A 19,346-nucleotide genomic window follows, 5' to 3' on the forward strand; every position below is an offset into this window, starting at 1 on the left:
TAAGCTCCCCAGAGTCCTACATCCCAGGAGATTCTAAATTCCGCTAGTTAACCATTAACACTGGTGGTCACTTCACAAGAAAAGAAAACAGGCTCCTTTGGCTGGGGCTCAGTGGGTGGAGCGCCAGCCTAGTGTGCCCAAGGGGCTGCAGCATCCCATAAGCCAGCTGTGGCGGCGGCCCAGGCCTTGCAAGCCTACAGGAGGGTCAGGTGCTCAAGGCCATCCTCGGCTACAAATTGAGCTTAGGCCAGCCTGGGCTACATGAGGCCAGTCTCAACAACAACAACAACAAAAAACCAGAAAGAGAGAGAGACAGAGACCAGAGAAACAGAGACAGAGACACAGACAGAGAGACAGAGGGGATGGAAACAAGGAGGACTGTGGTGTTTCTAGGAGTCCAGGCTCTTCCTGGCGGGTCCTCCTGACTGCAGCCAAAACAGCGTCTCCCGGGAGCCCCGGCCTTTGTCTGCAGTTTCCAGGCCCCCGATGCTGTTTCCGGCCCTGTTGTGAGAGCCCTGCTCATCTCACAGACCTCTGCTTTGTCTGCACAGACCCACACCATCGCCTCCCCACCCTTCTGTCTAGACCCCAAACACTAGGCCTGTGGTATGGACCAGCTCCCACTCACTGTGTCTCCCCTGGATACAGAGCTTCTGGGTTGTTTGTTGGTTGGTTTTTCGAGACAGGGTTTCTCTGTGTAGCCCTGGCTGTCCTGGGTCTCACGCTGTAGCCCAGGCTGGCCTCGAACTCAGAGATGCATCTGCCTCTGCCTCCTGAGTAAAGGCATACCCCTCAACCTTAACTTTTCTCTTTCATTTTTTAATTAAAAAATGTATCTTTATGGGTTTTGCCTGCATCTGTCTGCGCACCTTGTGTATGCCTTCCCTGAGAGGCCAGGAGAGGGTGTCAGATCACAGTTACACCGCTGTGAGCCCCGAGTGGGTGCTGGGAAATAAACCCAGGTCCTCTGGAAGAGCAGCAGATGCCCTTAACTGCTCAGTCGGTTCTCCAACCCCCTCCCCCTTTTTGAAATTCTTGTAGCCAAGGCTAGCCTGAAATTCACTACAAAGCCCTGGATGATCCTGAATTACTGACTGATCCTCCTGCCTCTGACTGATCCTCCTGCCTCTACCTCCCCAGTATTGGGTTGGCAAGTGTGCACCGCCATAGGGTTCATGTGGTCCAGAGGAAGGAAGCCAGGACCTCAGGCATGCGGCAGGAGAGCTCTACCGGGAACCACAGCCACAGCCTGGAGGCCAATCCAAATATGCATCCAATAAACGTATTTATTTGTGTGTGCCGGCATGAATGTACGCCTCAGAGCACGTGTGTGGTGTGTGTGTGTGTGTGTGTGTGTGTGTGTGTGTGTGTGTGATGACAACTGGTGGAGGTCAGTTCTCTAGTTCCACTCTGTGGGTTCCGCGGATTAAACTCATGCTTGGCAACCAGATCCTTTCCCTGCTGAGCCATCTCTCAGGCCCTTCATGGTTGATATTTAAAATATTGTAAGTATAGCATATGTCGGGCTGGGATACAGTGTATATAGATATCGGTGAAGCACTTGCCTGGCGTCATCAAGCCCTGGACTCATCCCCAACGTCGCAAATAATAATAATAATAATCATGATGATGATGATGATGGTGAAATCAAAGAACCGAGAAGAAAGAAATACCTATTGCAGCGTTCTCCCCTCCCTTTCCGGAAGCTGCGCGCGCAGAGACCTCATGAGGCCGCCAGGTGTCGCCCGCGCGCCTCTCACGCCGGGGACATTTCGCGCGCTCGGTGGGCGGCGCGGAGGAGGCGCGATGCGTCACCGGACTCGGGGGCCGGGGATCCGGGGAAACCGAGCTGCGCGGCCGAGGCCAGGCCCCAGGCTGGCGGAGGAGGGGACGCAGTGTGAGTCACCGGGAGCCCCCGTGCACCGTGGGAGAGTCCCACGCGGGGTCTGCCCGCCCGCCTCGTGTCCTTGCCGTCTGAGTCTCCTACCAGCAGCCATGGGGTGGCTCTGAACAGAACGCCCTCGGAAGCCTCAGTTTCCCTTTGGCACAATGCAGATACACGTCCCTTTGCTTGCCAAATGCTGGGCAAGATAAATGTCACGCGTGGCGGAAGGGACCCGCGGCTCATGTTGCGCACTGCAAAAAGCCGCCGGGGCAGAAGAGCGGCTGCCACCCAGACCCCGCGTCCCGGGGTGGGGGTGGGCGCAGCACGCTTGCACTTTTCCTCGGTTCCCCCGCTAGGGTCAGGTGTGGGGAAGCGGTCCGAGGCTAGACCGCGAGGCCGCCGGCAGGGGGCGGGGCCGCTCCGAGGAGCGCCTGCAGGCCTCTTCACCTGCGCCTCCCACGCGCACCCCACCCTGAAACTCTCGGGGTGCCGGGAGGCAGAAAGGCTCCCGATCTCTTCCCCAGTGACCCTTCAGTGCTCTGCAGCCCTGGCCTGGGTGGGGGGGTAAAGCCACCTGCCCCCTGGCCCTCGCGCGAGCCGGCTGTGCGTTCTCGGAGTGCCGTCGCGGGGGTCGGGGGCCTTGGTGGCTGTCACTTTGGGGTGAGGATCCCAGCGTCCTCGAACTTACAAAGCGCTAACTGAGCACCCTGGACGTGATTTAGAGCACTCTCCAGCCCTAGCAGATCGGGATTGCATTCGCAGGAGAGGTCCGGGGTCTCCAAAGATGGACGAGACCCCCCCCCCCCGCGCTCCCACGAAAGTCGCCGTCCCGGGAGGGATCGGGCTGCAGACGGGCCCCGGGCCCATGCACAGCCCTGCCTGAGCAGAGCCTGGGAAAGGCTGGGGACTCTCCCGGGACCAGGAGGGGATTCCAGACAGCCCGCCCCGAAAGTCCGGGCCAGCCTCGCGCGCTGGAAACCCCGCGCGCGGCCTGCGTAGCGCGGCTGCCGGGAAATCAGGAGAGAAACTTCTGTTTTTTTGTGTCTGTGTGTGTGGTTTTCTTTTTTTTATTTTTTTTTTTTCTCGCTTTTCTGGCACTCGCGGCGGCGGGGTTCGCCCTCCTCCTAGTCCGGAACCCCACGTGGGGCCACGGCGCTTGAGCTCCGCCCTTTCCAGCACCAGCCAATCGCAGCGCGGGCCACTCAACTCTTTGTGTATCCACCAATGGGAGGGCGGCGCAGGCCTCCCGGGGCCACGCCCCCAGGTGGAGGCTAGATAAGCGGCTGCCGGCGGCCGCGCGCTCACTCCTCTGCAGACCCGGACCCGCCTCGTCTTCCGCATTCTTGGATTAATTTTCGTGGGGATTTTGCAATCTTCTTTTTTTTTTTTGTTTTCCCTTTGCCGTTTTCTTGGGAAGGGAAGCCCCGCCGCCTCCGGAAGAGCTTGGACGCTTCTGATCGCACGGGAAGGCGCTTTTCCTTCGGGGTCGGATCTGGGCGCGCACTTTGCCCTCGGGGACCTTGGGCGGGGGTCCGCGGTGGAGTGTGACCGCATCATGACGCTGGAAGAGCTGGTGGCGAGCGACAACGCGGCACAGAAGTGAGTACGGGGGCCCCCGAGGTCCCGCCCGAGGTCGGCCCGGCTGTCAGCGGCTGACCGCCTGCTCTTCCTTGGCCCCTTAGGATGCAGGCGGTGAGCGCCGCGGTGGAGCAGCTGCTGGTGGCCGCGCAGCGACAGGATCGCCTCACCGTGGGGGTGTACGAGGCGGCCAAGCTGATGAATGTGTGAGTCAGCACCCCTGTCCCGGGCGTGGGTGGGGGCGCCCCTCGGATGCACGCGCGCTCCCGACACCCCTGTAGGGCACGGGTCTTGGGGGGACTTCCCCGGCGCTCTGGGTCCTGGGGAGTGGAGGGCGACGTTTCTCCGAGAATTTCTGCTTTGGGGGGCGAAGCGGGGAGAGACCCGCTGCAGAACCCCGACATTGCAAATTTGAGGGGTTTTAGTATGTTTGGTTTGGACCAGGCAACCCCGGTTCGCCGTGCGCCCCCTCCCCCACCGCCACCGGCATTTGCATAGTGGGCCACCCCGGCAACCGTGCGGCGCTGGGCGGGGGGGGCGTGTTCTTGCACACTCGGGGTGCTCCGTGGGCTTGTCGACTCCTCTGTCCCGCCCGCGGTGCCCCGCTCTTGCACGGGGCCACCCCTTCCGGGTCCCCCTCCCTGACTGCCCCTCCGTCCTGCAGGGACCCCGACAGCGTGGTGCTGTGCCTCCTGGCCATAGACGAGGAGGAGGAAGATGACATTGCCCTGCAGATCCACTTCACCCTGATCCAGTCCTTCTGCTGTGACAACGACATCGACATCGTCCGGGTCTCCGGCATGCAGAGGCTGGCGCAGCTCCTGGGAGAGCCGGCGGAGACCCTGGGCACCACTGAGGCCCGAGACCTGCACTGCCTCCTGGTCACGGTGAGCCCCGACTCTCCCCGCCCCACCCCGCCCGCCCTGGGCACCTCGGGCCCCGTGTTTGTCAACATAGCTGGGCTGGCAGGTCCGACACCAGCTCACTGCCCAGCCACGCTCGGCATGTCCCGTGGGCTGCCTCGTCACCCGGGCAGCTATTTTGAGCCAGCCTGTTTTTCCTCAAAGGGGCCCCTGTGTGCCGGAGGGAGGCTCCCTACCGAACTCCTAGAGCTCCCACTAAACCCTTCCTTTTTGTGCCCTTCCACAGAACTGTCACACAGATACCTGGAAAAGCCAAGGCTTGGTGGAGGTGGCCAGTTACTGTGAGGAGAGCAGAGGCAATAACCAGTGGGTCCCCTATATCTCTTTGGAGGAACGCTGAGGCCTCTCCACACATCTAAAGCAACTGTTGAGTTGCTGTCCCGTAAAAAAATCAAATAAAATACATATTTGACCCCCTCCCCTCATCCCCAAGAACAATCCCTCAAAAGCCACCCTTCCCGTGAGACCTTCCGGGAGGGGCGGAGTCACCGAGACTGAGAGGAGAGGGGAGTGAGCGCCCGCCCGCCCTCTGGGCGTGGAACCCGGAGCAGCACCGCAGGTGGTCGCCGAGACGCGAAGGAGGGGACCCCGGGCCGGAGGAGACGGGGACCTTGGAGCCCAGGCCCGGGGATCCTGCAGCCAGCCTCTGCACGCAGGCGCAGCCGGGAGCGCGGAGCCTGGGCTGCAGGCCGCCGCCGCCGCGGAGTGGGTTGCCGCGGAGTGGGTTGCGGCGTGCCCACCTGGGGACAGTGGACTGTGCACGCGCAGGGCGGCGACGGTCGCCGCGGGAGCCGGGGCGAGCCCGGGACTCTGACACAAATCTATTTTGTTACTGTGCTGAGCAAGACAGGTCGCTTGCGTGTTTTTAGTTTCTGCTACAGAGACGTTCTAATAAACTCGTTAAGCCTCCGGGTTCTCCGCGTTTCCCTCCTTCGCCCCCGGGGGTCCCCCGGGGTCCCCGCCCCGCGCCACGGCCACCAAGCCTGGTCGGGCTCCTGAGCTCGGCGGCTCCGGACGCGGCTGGCTCTGCGGCCGGCGCCGCCGCCCAACTCCTGCCTCCCCGCAGTTAAGAGGCGGCTTTATTGACGGCCGGCGGCCCAGCCTTGCTACCCGCTGTGCTGGAGCCGGGCCCGGCCAGGGCGCACGGGGAGGTGACTGCGATCCCTCCCCACCCGGCGCCCAGACCAGAGAGGTGGCGAGGGCACCTGAGGCCACACAGCAGCAAGGGTTCCCTAGTCGGGGTTGGATGCCCGACCTCCCCGGGGCGCGCCCTCCGCAAGCTGTCCTTCCCGGGGTGGGGGCCTGTGGATGCACAAAAGGAAAAGAATGGTTTTCATCCTTTCCCCGAGCTAAAATCAACCGTGGGGAAACACCCCGCGGGAGCCTTGGCACCCTCCGCACCGCGCTGCAGACCGAAACCGCACGGCCCCTCCCAGGGCTTCCCTGCCCGGCCGGCCTCAGTTTACCCGCTCCCAGCAGCCGCGACCTTTCCACCCAGCCCCTGGTGGGCGGAGGAAATCCCCAGGGGCGCCCTGGGAGTCATGTGCAGGAGGGAGAGCACCCAGGAGGGGAGTCCCCGGGCTGGGGGGGCGGGGGAGGGGGGCGGGGAGGGGTGTTGGGCTTTCACCAGCCCTGCCGTGGGGGGGGGGTCAGGAGTGAGGCTACGGGTTCTGCAGTCCTTGAGTGAGACCCGGGGTGGGAGGTCACCACGGGGGGGCGGGGCGCGCAGGGGAGGGGGGTTCCTGGATGGTGCCTGGGCGCTCGGAGCCCGGGGGCACCGGCTGAGGCCTCCGGGCCGTCCCGGTGTGTAGTGTGCGGAGGGCGCAGTCTCCGCGCGGGCCGGGGCCCGCAGGTCTGAGCCGGCTCTGGCTGCTGCCCTTCCCGGACCTGGTGGCCTCTGGGCCCCCGACCCAGTGCCCACAGACTGACGGGGGAGGGAGAGGCCTGTGTCCCGCGCCAGGACCTTGCCTCAGTTTCCCCGCTCTCACAGGTGTCCCCCGGCGCCGCATGGCTCTGACGCCGGGCTCCCTTCCCCCAGAAAGGGCCGGGGCTCCCTGCCCAGGCCACGGCCTGGCCTGCGGTCTGGAATGCTGGGTGGATGAGGGGGAACGTTAGGCGGCTGAGGGCAGACTGCCCGGGTCACCGAGCCGGGGCCGGTCCTGGGCTGCGGGTCCCGTGGGGACGCCGCCGTGTGCCAGGAACCGTGGGTGTGCTCCTTGGACGTTCAGCAGGAAAAACCCGGCCGCGCAGGCTGCAGGCAGATGGGCGTGGCGCGCGCGCGCGCGCACGCTTGCACGCGCAGTCAGTGCCCCGGTGCTCGGCTGCAGGAACCCCAACCGCTGCACCTGGCGACTTCCGGTTGCTGGCGGCCAAGTTGCTCAAGGCCTCAGCTGAGCTGGCCCTCTGTGTGCCGGGCAGCCCGCCGAAGGGCTCGCACACACAGGTGGACTGCACGCTGGCTGACAGCCCGGAACACAGCCTTCCGGGCAGATCCCGAAGGACCCCGCTTTCCGGGTCCAGGTGAGGGCGCTGTGTCAGCCCGCAGCTGCACTGAGGCACCAGGCTGGGCAGGTGCGGGGCGAGCAAAGGCGCAGCACTGGGGAGAGGAGAGGCTGCTTTAGTAGTGCTTGTTTTCGCGGGTGGAAGGGAGAGGAACTTAGAGCCTGCCGAGGATCTGCTCCGGTCTTCACCCCGACCACGCCCCCGCCCCTCACTGGGGGTTCTGGGCGGGGCTCCACCCCGACCACGCCCCCAGCCCCTCACTGGGGATTCTGGGCGGGGCTCCGCCCTGACCACGCCCCCAGCCCTCACTGGGGATTCTGGGCGGGGCTCCACCTGACCACGCCCCCAGCCCAGCAGTCCTATTTTAATTGTGCTCTGGACATCCCCAGGAGATGGACGCCATGATTAGTGTTCCTCTGTGAAATGGCCACCTCCACAGGACCGGCTTCCCTCGCTGAGAGGTGTCACAGCCTTGGCGAGGACACAACACGCTGCAGGCTAACATGAATCCCCGGGGCTGGGGCACAGAAAGCCGCCTCCGCGTCAAATCTCCTTTGACGTGGCTTCATTCTTCGCGTCACCTGCTCTTGTCTTGTGCAGCTGACTGTATGCCAGGCCCTTTCGGAGGCCACAGAGGCGCCTCCAGGTGCCGGTGGGGAGGTCGAGGCTCCAGAGGGGGCGGGCCTCAGCCACGGGCTTCTGGCCGAGTCTCGGTGCGATAAAACCCGTCTAGAATCTGGTTCGCACGCGTATCCCTCGTGTTCACGGACCCTGGTTGTGGGCCTGCCACGTGGGTGCTGGGAACGGACCCCAGGTCCTCAGCAAGAGCGGTCAGTGCTCTTAACCGCGGAGCCATCTCTCCAGCCCCGCGTTTTGTATTCGAGACAGGGTTCCTCTGTGCAGCCCTGGCTGACCTGGAGCCTGCTGTGTAGACCAGGCTGGCCTCGAACTCACAGAGGTCCCTAATGCTGGCATGGCACACGTGTGCCATCGTAGCTAGCTTTTTATTTCTCATTAAGAATTTTGTAGCCGGGCGGTGGTGGCGCACGCCTGTAATCCCAGCACTCGGGAGGCAGAGGCAGGCGGATCTCTGTGAGTTCGAGGCCAGCCTGGGCTACAGAGTGAGATCCAGGACAGCCAGGGCTACACAGAGAAACCCTGTCTCGAAAAAAACAAAACAACAAAAAAAATTTTTTTAATTGTATTTATTTTTTGCATGTGGAGGTCAGAGGACAACTTGGGAGAGTTGGTTCCCTGTGGGTCCTGGGATTGAACTCGGGTCCTCGGGCAAGCCCCTTTACCCTCCGGTCTCCCATGTTGTCTTTGAGTTAATGACTGTGCCTCCCTCGGAAGTCCCTGCAGATCCCGGGATCCCAGACCTGTGTGTCACTGTGCCCCAGACAGTCCTGACCTTTCCGCCGCAGCTCTGGAAACCTCATCCTGGGCCCCGCCCGGCCCACGAGGGGTCAGTTCCCGTGGGCCAGTTCTCTCCCAGCACCCCACTACTGGCGGAGGGGGAGGGCAGGGGCTCATCCTGTCCCTAGGGGTTGCCCAGCCCTGGAGCGGGAAGCAGAGGAGCTCAGAGAGATAGATTGGACCAATTAGGGTCCCCCCAACTGAGTGACACCCCCTAGCCCGAACCCTCATCAGACAGACGCCCCAGAGGCTCTGGCAAGCCCTGATCCCTTCCAAAGACCCGAAACAACCTCTCCCCAAAACCCAAGGCAGACAACTTGAAAGCCACCCCTCCACCAGGGACCCGCCCCCGTCCCCGCCCATCCACATCTGCAGAACCCACGGGGGTTCCTCTCTGCTGTCCCCATTTTTTTCCTAGGCTGTTCCCACCCCACCCCCTCTCTGACTCTGTTGTTCCCAGGACCCTGGGAGTGGGTGGAGTCAGCAGCTTCCGGGGGCAGAAACCAAGACCCTCCGTGCTCTTGTGGAGTGCGCGCTCCAGGCTCGAGCACGCGCGCACGCACATGGGAGGCCAAACTTGAGCTCACCCGGCGTACGAGTGCGTGGCAGTGACGTTTATGCCTTCGTGTACACAGTAGGAGCGCCATAAATGCTTCTCTGCTGGCTCCAAGGCGGCGTGGAAGGGCAGAGCTCAGCACTCCTCACAGGAATAGATGAAGGCCAAGGTTGACTCTTGCCTCACACTGACGGGTTACTAGAGCCAGGAGAGCCCAGCCAGCTGTGACTCAGTTTCCCCACCCATAAAAGGGAAAGTGCAGAGGCCCTCCCACGTGGTAAGGTGAACTCCATGGGTTGCAGAGAGCTCAGCAAAACGCGAGTTGCTTCCAGAACCCTCATTACGGCTTGTAGCCACCCCACCCTCTCGCCAGACACTCTGGGGGTGGAGTGGGGCTCTGACCCAGACCCCAGACGCCCCTCCCGCCTCCCCAGTAGGCAGGAGTCCCGGGTTCCTTGGTCCTTAAATTGGATAATTGGAGACAGGCGGTTGCCGGAGTCACAGACAGTGTTAGTGGGCGACTGTGCAGGCTCTTGGACCCTCAGGTTCCCCAACGTGGGGTCACCCTGACCCTCTCCAGCGCCCGTCCCGGGTGCGCCCTGGGCGCACGCCGCCGACCCCCTCCGGAGAGCGCCGGTGCCAGCCTCACTCTGGTGCCCGCCAGGCCGGGTGTCTGCGGCCCGCAGGGGTGGGGGGTCCGCCCTGGCGGCGGGAGGGCGGGGCGTAGGCACAGACCCTCCCTTTGTGAGCGGCGCCTTCCCTGGGACGCCTGGCGCTCATGGCCGGGCAGGGAGCCAGCGCAGGAAAAGCCCTGGGCCGGGTGCCCCAGCCCCAGCGGCTTGGCCTGCCCCGGGGCCGTCCTGGAGAGCCTACTGTGTGCAGCTTCTGAGCTCAGGCAAAGTGCAGAACCTACTGTGTGCAGCCCCCGAGCTTGTACAGAACCTGTGTGCAGCCTCTGAGCCCATGCACAACCTACTGCGTGCAGGCCCCAAGTCATGCAACGTGCAAAACCTACTGTGTGCAATCCCAGTGTTCAGTCATAACCTACTGTGTGCAGCTCCTGAGTGCATGCAGAATCTGCTCGTGCAAACCCTGAACAAATGCAGGACTGAATGTGTTCAGCTCCTGGATTCCTGAAAAACCTGCGTATAGCCCCTGAGCATTGCAGAATCTACTGTGTGCAGTCCCTGAGCATATTCAGAGCCTTTCATGTGCAGCCCCACTCCCTGTGTGTACACGCATGCCTGTTGTGACTCCTGGGTGCATGCAGAGCCCACAGTGCATAGCTCCGTCACTGCGTGGGAAGCCTGCTGTTTGCAGCCACCCGATTGCCACACTCAGCTCCGACTGTGTCCGTGCACTGGCAGGCTACACACATACAAACACCAGGAGAGAGGAGACACACATTTAGAAGCTCTGTTGCTAGGCACAGCAGAACCAGACAGCCATCTGCTGAGCCTCCCATGTCACCAAACGCCCCTGCCTGGGCCAGCACTCATGTGTAAAACTCCCAGGATGTGCACCACGAGCCATAACCAAGCCTGAGTTGGAGATGTCCACTCTGGCTGGGGTGTAGCTCAGGAAACATACATGTGCTTTGCACAGGCAGACCACCCTTGAGCTCAGGAAAATAAAAACAACCAGTATTCTCTACACTTCCGGGTTCTGTCATTGGGGAGATCTGCCTTGTTTGAGTCTGGTTCTAACTTTGAGGGGTGCACTATACTCTTGGAGATGTTGCTGGAGATGGGGTGCCACCCCCCATAGGTCTGGGAGGTGGAATCAGACATGCTAGGTTGTGGGGTGGGGGTTGGGCCTCCAGGCTTCTTCCAGGAAGCCCCAGAGGCGGGTGCAAGGGCAAACAGTCTCCGTGGGCAGGGTGCCAGTCCTTGGCTTCCCTGAAACTGGGCACAGCAGCTGGGAGAGGTTTCCGGGGCCTGCCCAGCCCCACCTGGCCTGGGGCACTCTCGGAGATGGGCGGGGCTGGCAGGCGGGCATCCAAAAGGCACTATGCCTGAGCAGGTCTGCACAAGAAACACGGAGGCTGGACCCGAGTGTGTACACTCGAGGAGTCCATGAGGGTGGGGATGCTGTGTACTGCATCCTCATGCCAATGCTCGAGTGTGCACGCCATCCTTAGCTGCACACTAACACACCTGCAGGTCCCGGGGTGCCGCACACTTCCCAGGCAAAGACATCTGTGTATTTGGGAGAAACTAGTAGAACTCCCAGTTCTGGGTGGCTTATTAGCACTCGGTAAATATTTGTTTAATGAACTGGTACAAGAATACACAGACATTTCAGTTTGTAAATGTGGGGTAATTATGCACCGGCACTTGTACATCACAAACAAGGGGGGAAAAGCCTTGGAACGAACAGTCTGAGCACGTAAGCACCTACCTACACCTCAACTCTCTCCCTGGCAGAAACCAGAGCCAGGTGCACGCAAGGGTCCTCTCCTCCACTCCAGCTTTCACGGTCCTAGTCCCGCCTCCCCTGGTCTTTTCTCCAAGGCCACTGGGCCCCCATGTCTGGGTTTGGAGGGACATTTAGGGTGTGATTAGTCTCACACTCAATTTCCTTTGCTTGCAGAACATTCCAGAAGAGAACAACGAGCATTGGCGTGAGGGGTTGGGTGTTAAAGTCGGATAGGGGTCAGTGTCTTGGGAAACTGACATCCAGGAACCATTAGAGCCTCTTCTGGTTTCACAGTGGGGAAACCGAGGCCCCAAGAGGGAAAGATCTCCCTGTCCCGTGGGCAGGGAGGGGCATCTGGTAGGGGCCCTGGGGGGAGGCTGAGATACAGAGTGGGGACGAGAGGATGGGACTGTGGTATCCCTCCTCACCCAGAATCGTGTCTTTTTTTCCTTCTCCTTTTACCTTAAAAATGTTTTAAATTTCATTTATTTTGCGAGGAATGCACAGGTGCCACTGCCTGGGTGTGGGTGGCAGAGGGCTAACTCTCAGGAGCTAGCTCCTTCTACCAATGAGCAGCCGCTGGCCGACGAGGAGCCCAGGTCACTCAGCCATCCCCCACCTTCCAGGACCCACACAGAAAGGAGAGACTCCCCCCTCCAAGTGACCACAGCAAGTTCACCCCAGACCCCACCCAGGCTCTCCTTTCCTCCACAGCCAGGGAACTGACTGAAAGGCCGGGGAGACCCAGACAGGCTGCAGACACACTGGGATGTGCTCATCTTTCCAGCCAGCCCGTCTCACCCTGACGGTAATTAGATCCCAGACTAGTGAGGAGACAGTGAACAGCCCGCCAGTCATAGTGGCGGCCCCACGCCCACAGGCTCGGGGCACCTGCAGGGCGTGTGCGCGCGTCCAGCCAGGGGAGGGGATACTTGGACTCCTCTCCATTCCTGCCCCCTCAGATCTTGAGTGAGACTACGGCCCAGGCTGGCCTCAGACTCACTGTTCAGTCTGGGATGACCTTGGACGTCCAACCCTCCTGCCTACATCACCCACGTGCTGGGACGACAGGCCGGCACCGGGCTCAGCTTATGTAGTGGTACTGAGAGCTTAGTGTCACTGAGCCCCGCCTCGCGGCGTCCGCGGGTGCACAGACCCTAATCCCACGATGCACCCCGCGCGGGATCACTGCCCGCGTGAGTTTCGGGGATGCCACAAACTCACGGGTGCTTGCACTCAGCCCGGGCACGCGGGCACCAGGGCAGCAGAGGACGAGGCCACGCCCCGGCCACGCCCCGACCACGCCCCCGGCCGCTGGCCACGCCCGCCGCGCCTGGAGCCCGCAGACCTGCGCGGGCGGGCGTCACGGGTTTCCACCCGGGATTCCCTAGCCGAGAACGCCCATGACGGTGGCGCCGACTTGCGTGGGCCTCGCTGGACCCGGGCTCGGATGACATCAGCCCTACGTTTGATTCTGCGCGGGCCGGGCACATGGACAAAGAAAGAAAAACTGTCCGCGGGTTTGCTTTTGTGTTTTCGTGCGTGCATTTGTGCATTCGAGCGCTTAGGACGGGTCTGGCTGTGGCCTGGACTATGTGAGCCTCATTTCATGTATGGGGAAACTGAGGCTGTGTCCTGCCTGCCTTGCCAACTCATGTCTGTGGCCACAGGGTCGCAAGCTGAGGTCTCGGGCACCTCATCCAGGCTTATTTCGGGCCGGAAATATCTTTCCCAAAGCCGGTAGGACTGGGTCGGGCTCCATGGGTACAGCGCCGTCCTGGCTGGAAAAAAAACAAAAAACAAAAAAACCCTGGGTTCCATCCCCAGCAAGCATAAACCTGCTGACATAGTGATGCATGCCTCTCATGCCAACAGCTCAGGAGGCTGGGGCAGGAGAATTGCTGTGAGCTTGAAGCCACCTGGAGCTACGTAGGGGACCATGTCTCCAAAAGAAAACAAAAACAAAGAAAAAAGAAAGAATAAACCCAGAGCTGAGGTTGAAGTCCTCTGTACTGGCTCCCGCCCGGGGTGAAGGGCACACGCTTGCCATCCCTGCCTTTGGGAGAGTCAGCTTCAGAGAGTTTGAGGTGAGCCTGGGCTCTATGAGACCCTGTCTCCAAACAACCACAACAACACTCTGCAGGGTGGCCCCCTTCCCCTTCTTCACCCCCAGTCCATTCTGCACAGCTGGCTCAGAGAGGGTCTCTGCGGGACCTGGCTCCACACAGCACAAACCGACGCCAACCCTGTAACCTAGTGTTGACTGCTCTCCATTGCTGGCCTTTGCTGCGGCCTGAGGCGGTGCCCACATGGGAGCCGGAATGCCTGGCCGGCCGGCCTGGTCGGGAGGGGTGTGCCCACTGGCTCCTGCTGACTCCGAGGCAGACAAGACTCTAAATATAGCCTGGGAGGAGGTGAGAGCTATTTTTAGCCTGGGTGGCTTGGGGGCTCCCAGTTCCCAGGTCAGCAGTCTTGAGGCCAGCCAGGACCTGGGCAGAAGGGAGCAAGTTTGCTTCGTTTTCTGGGGTCCCTACACTCTGTCCACGCTTGGGGACAGCAGCCCTGGGGAGGGGGGCTGGGAAGGACAGGAGGAAGCAGGTTGGGGGGGTCCCCTGGGCACCTCTCTCAAATCCTATGCTCTCTCCTGCCTGCCCTGGCCTTCTGCTGGGCCAAACAGGCTGCTTTCTATTTGGAGACATGGAGTACTTTCCATGGCTATTTTTAGCTGCATTGGGAACTCCACCACCCAGCCTGGCTGGCCGGCTTCTCCTCCTCCTCTTCCTCCTCCTCCTCCTAGCTGGCTGACCCAAGGCTGCTCTCACACATCACACAGCAGGCACAGCCCCAAGGAAGGGACATCCCCCTGTTCTCTGATGGGGGAAGGGTGTGCCCAGGATTCCAGTGAGCAAACCTTTCCAGCCTCCAGGAATCCGTGACACCCCACACCTAAAATCCGCCTCCAGGACAGGGTGGGGCTCCCCCGGCTCTAACCTTTCACCTCATTCTGGGGATGTCAAGAATGCCCAACATCTCTTTGGCTGGGAGATACCTTGTTCTCATAGGTGGGCTGCATGGTGAAGGTAAACTGAGGCACAGAAGGTGCTTGTGGATGGGGCAGGGAGAACATGGTTTTATTTCCATAGCTTCTTCTTCTTCTTCTTCTTCTTCTTCTTCTTCTTCTTCTTCTTCTTCTTCTTTTCAGGACAGGGTTTCTCTGTGTAGCTTTGTGCCTTTCCTGGATCTCGCTCTGTAGACCAGGCTGGCCTTGAACTCACAGAGATCCTCCTGGCTCTGCCTCCCGAGTGCTGGGATTACAGGCGTGCGCCACCACCGCCGGGGGTGATACTACTTCTAACTGCTGCACCTTGAGAGAGTTTCTTCTCCACTGGCCTCCCTTTCAGGATGTGACCTGATTTTGTCAATGAATATATTTGATTCCTTGGAGTGGGATGCATGCAGAGGACTGAGCCAGGTCTCAGGAAGGATGCACTGAGGTGCAGCCGAATCCAGGTACCTAAGAACCTCCTAGTATTTGGTACTCTAGCATTAGCACTCCAGGGATCAGTGCTCAAGTACCCTAGCCCAGCTGAGGGCAGCATTTGGGGGTCCCCAGCCTCACGAATCTGTGAAGTTGACGGGTGAGAGGTTACAGAGCAGGAAACTGAGGCCCTGGGTCTCATGACTGGTGACACACGCCAGCACATGCTCCTGGCTGGCCCTTGGTAGTGACCTACACCATGTCAGGGCTGTCCTGGTCATTCTGTAGCCATGCGGTCTCACTTAGCAGAGGCCTGTGTGGGTGACGGCTCACTCTGCCGTGGATGGCAGACCTGTCCTCAGTGTTCACTCAGAATAACAGAATCTTGTTGTTTTGCTTTGTTTTGAGACAGAGTCTTGCTATGTAGCCCCGGGGAAAGCAGAGCAGCGTGTGTGTGTGTGTGTGTGTGTGTGTGTGTGTGTGTGTATATATATACTCTAGAAGTGGTGGCTAGTCTCCTGCCTCTACCTCCAGAGTGATTAGATGACAGATGTTCCACCGTGACTCCTTTAAAATAACAGAATTTGGGGAGGGCAGCGATACGGCTGAGTCTGTAAAGCAACTGCTATGTGAATTTGGACCCCCAGCACCCACATAAAGCTGGGTGCAGCAGCACATGCCTGTAATCCCAGGAGTCTCCTCGGCCCTTGGCTCCTGAGCAGCCCCCAGGTCATGGATGTGCCATGACTCCTGAAGTTGCCCCTCAGCTGCTCCGAGCCTGGCTCCCGGAAGCGGGATCAGGAGGCTGAGGTGCTAAGGCCTGGCAGGGTTCCCCGCCCCGGGGCCCTGGCTTCGGAGAAAGGAAGTGGGCACCTTGCGCAGCCCTGGCAGGGCCCAAGACAGCGCATCTTCAGAGAAAACGGCCGGAAGTGCAGAGGAAACTGCTGGCCAGATGCGGAAGTCAGAGCTGGTTCTGCCTCACCCAGGCTGGCCTCAAGCTCACTCTGAGGCCAAAGAAGACCTCAGACTCCTCACCCTCCTGCCTTCACCTCTGGAACGTTGTGATGGCAGCGGGCCAGCCTGGGGAGGTGGAGGATATGGGGTCACTGCGTTAAACACACTAAGCCAGGGTCAGGGAACAATGACCTCATCTTCTAGTATCCTGCCGCACTAGTGAAGGTGCTTATCAGCTGTAGGAGTTCCCTGGTTGAATTTTTGGGGTCACTTATGTATACTATCATGTCATCTGCAAATGGCTTCCTCCTTTCCGATTTGCATCCCTTTGACCTTGATGCAGAGGGAGGGGCTTGGACCTGCCTCACCTGACGGTACCAGGCTTTGCTGACGCCCCATGGGAGGCCTTACCGCTTTGGGGGAGGGGATGGGGAGTGAGTTGAGCAGGGGAGGCTGGGGGAGCGGGAGGAGGGAAGAGAGGGGGATCTGTGGTTGGTATGTAAAATGAATAAAAAAGTTCTTAATAAAGAAAAAAGTTACTTCACCTTGTATATGAAATGTAGACGTGAAAATATGATGGGGGAGGTTCAGAGAGGGAAGAAATCAGTACGGGGGAGGGGTAAGAGTGGGACAAGGGGGCACCAGCCGAGTGCGTCGTGAAGAAGCACTGGCAAGCTCAGGATTTTGTGACATTTATGGAAAAAAAGAGCCGGGTGGTGGTGGTGCACGCCTTTAATCCCAGCACTCAGGAGGCAGAGGCAGGCGGATCTCTGTGAGTTCGAGGCCAGCCTGGGCTACAGAGTGAGATCCAGGACAGGCGCAAAGCTACACAGGGAAACCCTGTCTCGAAAAACCAAACAAAAAAAGGATGACGGGGCACAAAGGTGGCTCGGCAGTGAGCCACACCTGTCACTCTGCAAGAGAGGACAGTTTTGATTCCAAACACTCACTCAGGCTCCAGAGAATAATCCAGCATCTGTGACCACAGAGGACACCTGCCAAGGTGGAGCCCCGCCCAGAATCCCCAGTGAGGGGGCTGGGGGCGTGGTCAGGGTGGAGCCCCGCCCAGAATCCCCAGTGAGGGCTGGGGGCGTGGTCGGGGTGGAGCCCCGCCTAGAATCCCCAGTGAGGGGGCTGGGGGCGTGGTCAGGGTGGAGCCCCGCCCAGAATCCCCAGTGAGGGGCTGGGGGCGTGGTCGGGGTGGAGCCCCGCCTAGAATCCCCAGTGAGGGGCTGGGGGCGTGGTCGGGGTGGAGCCCCGCCTAGAATCCCCAGTGAGGGGCTGGGGGCGTGGTCAGGGTGGAGCCCCGCCCAGAATCCCCAGTGAGGGGCTGGGGGCGTGGTCGGGGTGGGCTCCTGCAGTGCGTGCACGCCCCTGGGCTCTGTCCCTCCAGGAACCGTAAAGCCCCTTAGAGGCTGTAGCCCAGGGTGAGCCGCTGCGGCCTGGGGGTGAGGACGGCGGCTGGGGGTGAGGACCGCGGCCTGGGGGTGAGGACCGCGGCCTGGGGGTGAGGACGGACAGCCCGCACTCCTGCCGGCCGCTCCCCCAGGCTGGCCTGGTGCGGTCTGGCTGCAGGCGCGCTTCGTCCCCACCTTGGAGCTGGAGCTCTTCCCAGAAGGACGGATTCCGGCGAACGTGAGGGGTGCATTCCCAGGCCGTCAGCCAGAGCGGCAGTCCGTCACTCTTTCCCCCGTAAACCCGGCTGGTCCCGCGGTGGGAGCCCCAGAGTCCTGCCGAGCGCGGAGCCTGCCCCGACGCCCACCCCGCGACCCTGCCCTTCCCGGGACGTGCTCCCTCCTCTCCTGCCTGCGGTCTCCCCGCATCAGTCAGTGTGACCTGGAGGGCGAGGGCCTGATCCAGACAGTCCCCCCCGTGGGCTCGCTTCCCGGCGATGCTCTGTCTCCATGTCAGGGAAACTGGGTCGTCACAACCGCCTGCAGTGTGGAGAAGGTATTGACTGTTCCTGGGAAGCCTGTTTCCTTAAAAGTACTTTTACTACATTTATTTATTTGTGGAGAAATAAAAGTGTTTATTAGGGGCACATGACTTTAATCCCGGTGCGGGAGAGAGCTCCTGGCCACACTGGTCTACGCAGTGAGCTCGGGTCAGTCACCGAAACAGAGTGAGAACTTGTCTCAAAAAGTTTGTTTTCTGTTTTGATTACATTTTTATTTTGTTGAGAAAGGGTTTTTCTGAGGAGCCCCGGATGTCCTGGAACTTGCTCTGTAGACCAAGGGGATTTCGAACCTAGAGATCCGCCTGCCTCTGCCTCCTGAGTGCTGGGATTAAAGGTGTGCGCCCCCACTTCCTGTCTTAATCCTTTTTAAAATGTATTTATTTGTGTGGGGACCAAATGAGCGTATTTTGGGGCTACTTAGGGTCATCTGGGGACGGACGCCCTGACAGCCTGTCAGGGCATGGCTAACGACTCACGCTGGGTTGCTGGGGTACAGGAGTAGCCTCCTCTTACCATACAATTGTTTCTTGTTCATAGAAGCCCCGAGCCCAGGAGCCCAGGTTTTGTGGGTGTCCGGCAAGCCGCATGCGCCCGAGGGGTGCAGTTTTCTTAAGGTTCCCTGTAAGTCTCAGGAGCCCGCCCCTGCTCTCCCAGAGAGGAAATGTGTGACTAGGAACCGGAGAACAGGGAGAGTTGACTCAGGAAGTGTCACCAAAAGCCCTTCCCGTCCTTCCGAGACAGCTTGATGACAGATGGGTCTCGGTATATCGGGGGAAGCTTTTTTTTTGTTTTGTTTTTTGTTTTTTTTGTTTTTCGAGACAGGGTTTCTCTGTGTAGTTTCGCGCCTTTCCTGGAACTCACTCTGTAGCCCAGGCTGGCCTCGAACTCACAGAGATCCGCCTGCCTCTGCCTCCTGAGTGCTGGGATTACAGGAGTGCGCCACCACCACCCTGCTCTGTGGGGAGCTTTTGCTTACTCCAATCCAATTGTGGAGGCTGTCCTACCCCCCTGTGTGGATCCACACCCTGGGGTAGGGACTGAGCTTCATCTGCAGAGGTGGGGGCCTGGCATTCTGAGTGGCACCCAGCATGGCTCTTAGCTCAGCTTACTTTGGGGTGTTTGTATGTGGAGGCCAGAGGTTGACATCGACTGTGTTCTTCACCTTGTTTTTGGAGACACGCTCTCTCACAGAGCCCAGAGCTCACTGATTGGACTAGACTGGCTGACCAGCCCTCTCCATCCCCCAATGCTGGGGTACAGTGTATGTTACTGTGTCTGGTTTTTAACTTGGGTGCTGCGGATTCAAACTCAGGCCCTCATGCTTGCGTGCAAGCACATGCCCCACTGAGTTCTTGTGAGGCTCTTCACCCGTGGTGTGGACCGACCCTCTCTTTCAGCCACGCTTGGTGTGTGGGGTGGGTGCCAGAGCACACCAGGAGAACACTGTTGCCTTGAGATCGGGAACTCCAGGGACAGCTACCCATGAGTCGACCCTGACACTGGGGTGGGACTGCCCAGGGGGCAGCTTCCTGAGTGGCCTATGCACCTGGACCATGCCAGGTGTGACACTGCATTCCAGTCATCCTCACACCGCAGAGGCAGGATGATCACCACAAGTTTGAGGCCAGCCTGAGGTGCACAGGAAGTCCCCGGATAGCCAAGGTTAGACAGAGGCCCTG

General features: G+C 60.4%; 1 protein-coding gene across 1 annotated transcript; it reads left to right on the forward strand.

Moving 5' to 3' along the window:
* The first annotated feature begins 3,180 nt into the window (after positions 1-3,180).
* On the forward strand, positions 3,181-5,295 carry Gadd45b (growth arrest and DNA damage inducible beta). Its single transcript, XM_036170994.1, has 4 exons — positions 3,181-3,484; positions 3,568-3,669; positions 4,128-4,350; positions 4,613-5,295. Exons 1-4 carry the CDS (start codon positions 3,441-3,443, stop codon positions 4,724-4,726), a joined length of 483 nt encoding a protein of 160 aa, XP_036026887.1. The 5' UTR covers positions 3,181-3,440; the 3' UTR covers positions 4,727-5,295.
* The last annotated feature ends 14,051 nt before the right edge of the window (positions 5,296-19,346 follow it).

The sequence above is a fragment of the Onychomys torridus genome, chromosome 21, assembly GCF_903995425.1.
Source record: "Onychomys torridus chromosome 21, mOncTor1.1, whole genome shotgun sequence".
NCBI lineage: Eukaryota > Metazoa > Chordata > Mammalia > Rodentia > Cricetidae > Onychomys > Onychomys torridus.